Below are 6,000 nucleotides of genomic sequence, written 5' to 3'. Positions count from 1 at the left end.
CGGTGTAATCCAGTCACCACATAACGCGATTACGCTTCTAACTTGGCTTGTCGCTTTGTCCCTCTCTCTTTCACTCTATCTATCTATCTAACTATCTATCTACATATATATATATTCTGTCTCTCTTACTTTTATAGAATATCTCTTTCTTTTTTCCGTCTCTCACCTCTTGTCGCAACTCGACCATCCCTGGAGGCCGAGTAACGCAGAACCAGCAGGACGGAAAGCTGTAGTCGGGTATGCGGGTAGTTACGAGGCATTAATAACGGGTTGGAGGAGATCTTTGGTGAGCGGGTGTCATTATTTTTTTTACCCCGGATAATGGAAATGTCTATTATCGCTTCGCCTGCCATTCGTGATGCGATACAGAGGCTTGATTTAAGAAAAATAATTTGACGTTAATATTGAAAAACCGTATTATATGGTTGTCCCCTCAAAATGACTATATAATTATAGTTATAGTCATTTTCGGTTGCCAACTATATATATATTAATCGATTGATAGAACTACACATATATTGTATTAACTCGGTACTAGTAACGCCGTTACCGTTATAGTTATTTTTTTACTAACGGGCTGATAACGTTACAAAGTAACTGATAGCGTTACATGTAACGAATTGCCTTTTTCTTTGCTAATTATAACAGTAACGTAATAGTTACATTTTCTGTAGCTTTAACAAATTTTACAATTACTTTTATTGTTATTTTTTATATTTTGAATCTATGACATAATTTTTTTATGAATTCGATCTTTAATCTTTCCGGTATTCGTATATCAATTCGTTTTCTTACTTCAAGATTCTTTTAAGTATTATGTCTTAAGATGCTAATGCAACTCTGTGATTGATTCATCACGTTTTAAGAATGCCACAAACCGATCACAGAGCTGTATTAATATAAGAACAAGGTATGAATACCAATCTTTTTTAAGTTTGACAGAAGTGATGCCATATACTATTTATTGTGTGAGAATGGTCAATCTATGGATAAAAGAATATCAATGTAATGTCAAATTAAAGCATGTCACGTAGTTAGCATTATATAACACACAACATTGAGACAAGACATCAAATACTATGTTTAATAAAACGGCTACAATAGCTATACTACATCATACTTTCCAATAATTACAAAAACATCCCGATAATCTAAATAGAAGTAATATGATTGCAACATAAATAGAATATAAAAGATCATTCTCCCGGTCATCAAAAATTGACTCTTCTTCCCTCTTATACCTCCTGCATGCTCTCTGTCCTTCTAGTGCCTTCTATTACATCCTTAAACATCGTGTATAAATCGAGTCCTTCGAAAAAGTAGGTCAGTATCAGGCTGCTCCTCGCTCTAATAAAGTGAATTGCAATGTTCACGAAACGTTGGTATTCTAATAATGGATCTAGATACAGAAATATATAAACCCGCAAAACGTGCTATAGCTTCTGTATAGAAAGTATTCGTGGAAGCCTCGGTAAATATTTCGATAAACATTACAATACTTTTTTTATTCGATAACCAGTAACGGTAATTAGGTTTAAAAAGTAACTTTCCAATCCCTGTTATGTCTAACATTGTAATAATAATACTTATTATTATGGTAATATATAATTATAATCACAAAATCAGAAATTTTTCTCTCAGTGCACATTTATAATACCTACGAATATTTTGATGAGAGATATTTCGATATTTTCAATTAATTTTAATCTGTTGCAATTATACAGATCGTTTTGATCTGAATGCATACACATTTATTATTTTATTTTATTTTGTATTATATCATTATTTATTTACTTCTTTCAAAAAAAAAAAAATAATCGCTTCACTGTCCATGACGGGAAAATTCATCGTAATTCTCCATTAACGTTGAATCTATTTTTAAACAGCCATTTTCGTAATTTTTAAGACAACTGAAGTAATTAATCATTCTTTAAAACTGTACTTAAAATTACGCTGCGTAGGACATGAAATAAAAATGAAATGAATTAAAAAGAAACATCAAGAAATGATCAAATATTTCTTATAAAATTCGCAATTCGAAAAATGGCAGCATTTATTATGAAAGCGCAAGTAATATATTTGTTATAAATAGGTATTAGGTTCTAACGACAACTTCACAAATTATTGAATATATACTAAGAGAAAGAAATGCGGTGCCATAGATGACAATTATACCAGTTTTATGTAAAAATAAATAATTATAATGATTATCATGAATAATTATTATAATGACGATTTATTGTCATTATTATCATATAACTATTATATTTTTATCTGTTTCATACGTTTCATGTGTAAAATTAATGTACGCACATATATATGTATATAGTTGGATAAAATATTTTACAATTATAACTATAAATATAACTCAACTATGTATATTAATTCTACATATGAAGCTTGTATATAGTTGTCATGAATACATATAGTACACCTATAACTGCTATTCCTATGTTCTTTTCTCTGAACGTTATACTGTAAGAGAAAAAAATATGGTTGCGATTATAATTTAACTATAATTTATAATCATTTTGGTGTCATCTATATGTATGTATATTTTTTGGTGAAATTATCAACCTAATTATTATTATTAACATTATAGCAGTAATAACTGTAAAAATGTTAATCAATTTTAATTTTACCATGCAATTACCTATAATCATAAATACCAATACTTTTCTTTCAGCGTAGTAGAAGACTCGAGAATAAGCTGTAAAAAGAAATATTACATAAAACGAGAATGCTAATATAAAAACCGACGAAGAATACATATGGAACAGAGGAAGACGATATCAAGCTATAGAAAGGATACACTTTTTACAGACAATGTAAACCAAAATTACGTTACTCTGTGCGTCGCCCGCATAAAGTGAATCGCGTAATAGTAAGACAGTGGCTACACGGATTTGCGAGCTATATTAATCGATAAATTCTAATTTTCCCTCGATATTCTAAAGCGACATCCCTGAATATAAATTGTATTAACATCTCAAAATCCATTTTTCCCCTACTTTTACTTTTGTAAATTCGTAGGAAAATTCAGTGAAAAATTACGTCAATATTAATTTTGATTCAAGAAATTTTTTTACGTTATTCCCATCCGATTTTAGATTTCACGCCTTCAACCTTGCCAGGTGTCATGACACCTGGATATTAAAATTCTAGATTGTTATTATTCTCACATTATTTTCCGTAACCATTTTTGTTTTACGGAGGCTTATGCTTAGGATAGAATCTAATTGTTATGATTCTAAATCCGTGCTTAATTGTATTTAAAATCATGTTTTAAAAAATGGACTCAAGGGTGGTAACGTTCGCGAGGGAGACTCGTGAGCGTGCGGACGCGCGCGAAGGACGAGGAACGGCTAACGCGTTCTGCGAAGGATCGCCATGGACTCGCGAGGGGGAAGGAGGACAGGTTGGGGTAAACGCGATTTACACCATGACGACTATCGCCGCTCTTCTCGCGCAAAGTGCCTACGTGCAGCCGCGAAAGGGCGTGGGGTGGAGAGAAAAGGGTGAGAAATAGCGAGCGAGCGAGTGAGAGAGAGAGAGGGGGGGGGGAAGGGAGAAAGAGAGTTGTTACGACACACCGGCAGGTGACAAGAGATTCTGCTCGCGGGAGGACGGGCTGGGGTGGCAGGGAGGGCTGGAGGGCGAGAGGGATGAAAGTAGGGATGTTTGTCGTACGCGTTATTTGGCCAATAAAACCACGTGGCGGCGCACGGAGGGCACCGGCGTCGCGCCGTTCGCGGATAGACGATCGTCGGGGAGCGCCGAGCCGGCCGCGCGAGGCGACGACGGCGGTGAGGGTGCGAAGGGCAAGCGCGCGGATGAAGAGAGACGGGAAGCGGTGCACGACGTGCGTAAACCACGCCTCGCCGCGTGCTCGGCGCACGCGTGGTTCCGCCTATCGTCGTACACGCTTCCCGTTGTGCGGCCCGCGACGGAACGTCGGTCGTCCGCGACTCCACCGCGGCCGCGACACGTCGTCGTCACGCGACGCACTATCAGTTTGGAGATTCTGTCGCCTTGCGGTTAGCGTGACGGTATTCGGAGCAGGTAAAGAGAGAAAGAAAAGCGAAAGAGAGAGAGAGAGAGAGAGAAAAGAAGTCCCCGTCCTGTCGTTTCCTGTCGCAGTGCTCACCGCGTGTCCATCTACGAGAAACGACAAGATCAAACCACGTGAAGTTGATTATCTTGCTTCCTCGGCCTCATGAAGGCTTCTACCTTGAACTCACAAAAATTAAATTGTGGTACTTTGACCTTTCTATAGAAAGTGGGAGAAATTCAAAAGACAGAAGAGAAAGAAGCTAACTACTATTCTACTCGACTCGACTGATGCATCAGAATTTGAGCTTGGATTTCACTCTGAATGTCCATTGAGCTGTCGTTCCGAAGAGGATCCTGTAGAGACCCACGTTGTCTTAAAAACACGTAGGAATTCAATCGTTCCCCTCTTACGCGAAAGTGTTATTTGAACAGACGGAAAACGCATCCAGTTTCTACAAGTGTTTCTATCAACTTTGCGCCACTTATCGGAATCCCTACGATACGCTTCGTTTTGACCTACTGACACACTGATAATTTTCTTCCGCCATCAATGTCGCTCGCAAGAATATCGTGAACCCTCATCAAGTTCCATTCGCGTGTGACAGTCAAGTCCCCACATGACAGAAACGAAACTCTCGGCAGAAGTCCAACGTGCTTGTACGCGACGTCTTGCCTCGTATCATCGCTCGGAACTCGCATGAATCCAACAAGATTGACAATCTTGTGATCGTATTGTCAGTACAGTAACGTCAGTAATACGTCAAATATTCGTCTTTGCGAGAGCACATTGAGTGTATCTTGTCCGAATTGTTGCGTTCCTAACGTTAAACGCGGAACAGTGATCTGACACCGCGATAGACGGAAGATACATCGCGGAGCTAACGCGATCCCCCGCGGGTCGAACCGACCCGTAGCGAGATTTGCGGAAACACGCATGCGGAGTTAAGGACAAAGTCAGAAACAACGACACGAGGTTGGAAAGTGTGGCGGGAAGTGTCGGGATCGGCGTATCGATTGGAGATCGGGGACTGGCACTCTCCAGAGCGTCCGTCGACCGGCTGATAATCGCGGGGAGAGGGGGTCCGCGGAGGTGCGGAAGAGATCGGGAAGGTGTTGTTCAGTCACGAGTCCAGGATTCTCACCCCCGGAGGCAGTGCCATCTCGCCCGGGGGCGCGGGGCCACCCGCGAGCCCATCACCGGGAAACTATCATCCTCCTGCGCACAGTCCGCCCCTGGTCAAGGTAAGCTTCTTGTTTTGATCGGGGATATCGGGGTGAAAAATCCTTCAGTTTTTTAACCAAACTGGCTTGAAACCTGACCTGCGAAATGCGTTTGAATGAGCAAGAAGTCAATCAAAGAAATTACTGCATTTATAATTAACTAAGAAATAATGTCCATATCGGTCGAAGTTGGATCTTTTCTGAGTGCTTTGAATAATTTCGTGTATATACCACATTTGTAGTCTTTCGAATTGCGCGCCGAATTGGTTTTTCGTACTTAGAAACGCAACTGAACTACTATAGTAATATCACAAATTAAATTGAGCAATTTAATAATTTGATGCTCAATAGGCATCCCATTGAAGAGATCTTAATATGCTGGAAATCGGTAAATAAATTTATTTATTGCGAAAAATATTACCTCTGCCGGGAGTCGAACCTGGATCTCTAGCATTCCATGCGAGCGTCCTAAACCTTTAGATTAGATCACCGAGGTCTTACAATTAGTAATATTCTTCATAATAACCGAATATGAAGGAATATACGCATTTTTCAGGCAGCGTGTATAAACAATAATAAACGATTTGTTAAATTGACACCAATCGAGCATCACATTATTAAATTGCTCGTCAATTTAATTTGTGATATTACTATAGTAGTTTAGTCGCGTTTCTGAGTTTGAAAAACCAATTCGGCGCGCAATTGGAAAGACTATAATTGTGGTAC

General features: G+C 39.0%; 1 protein-coding gene across 1 annotated transcript in view; it reads left to right on the top strand.

Annotated features, from left to right (window-relative positions):
• Window positions 1–3,442: 3,442 nt before the first annotated feature.
• Drgx (Dorsal root ganglia homeobox) overlaps window positions 3,443–6,000 on the top strand; it is a 57,273-nt gene continuing 54,715 nt past the window's right edge. Inside the window, exons 1-2 of the mRNA XM_018513784.1 lie at window positions 3,443–3,518; window positions 5,129–5,295. Of these exons, the coding sequence (XP_018369286.1) occupies window positions 3,443–3,518; window positions 5,129–5,295 (243 nt within the window). The remainder of the gene's footprint in view (window positions 3,519–5,128; window positions 5,296–6,000) is intronic.

The sequence above is a fragment of the Trachymyrmex cornetzi genome, unplaced genomic scaffold (genome assembly GCF_001594075.2).
Source record: "Trachymyrmex cornetzi isolate Tcor2-1 unplaced genomic scaffold, Tcor1.1 scaffold475, whole genome shotgun sequence".
Lineage (NCBI taxonomy): Eukaryota > Metazoa > Arthropoda > Insecta > Hymenoptera > Formicidae > Trachymyrmex > Trachymyrmex cornetzi.
This window is presented reverse-complemented; position numbering and strand designations above follow the sequence as displayed.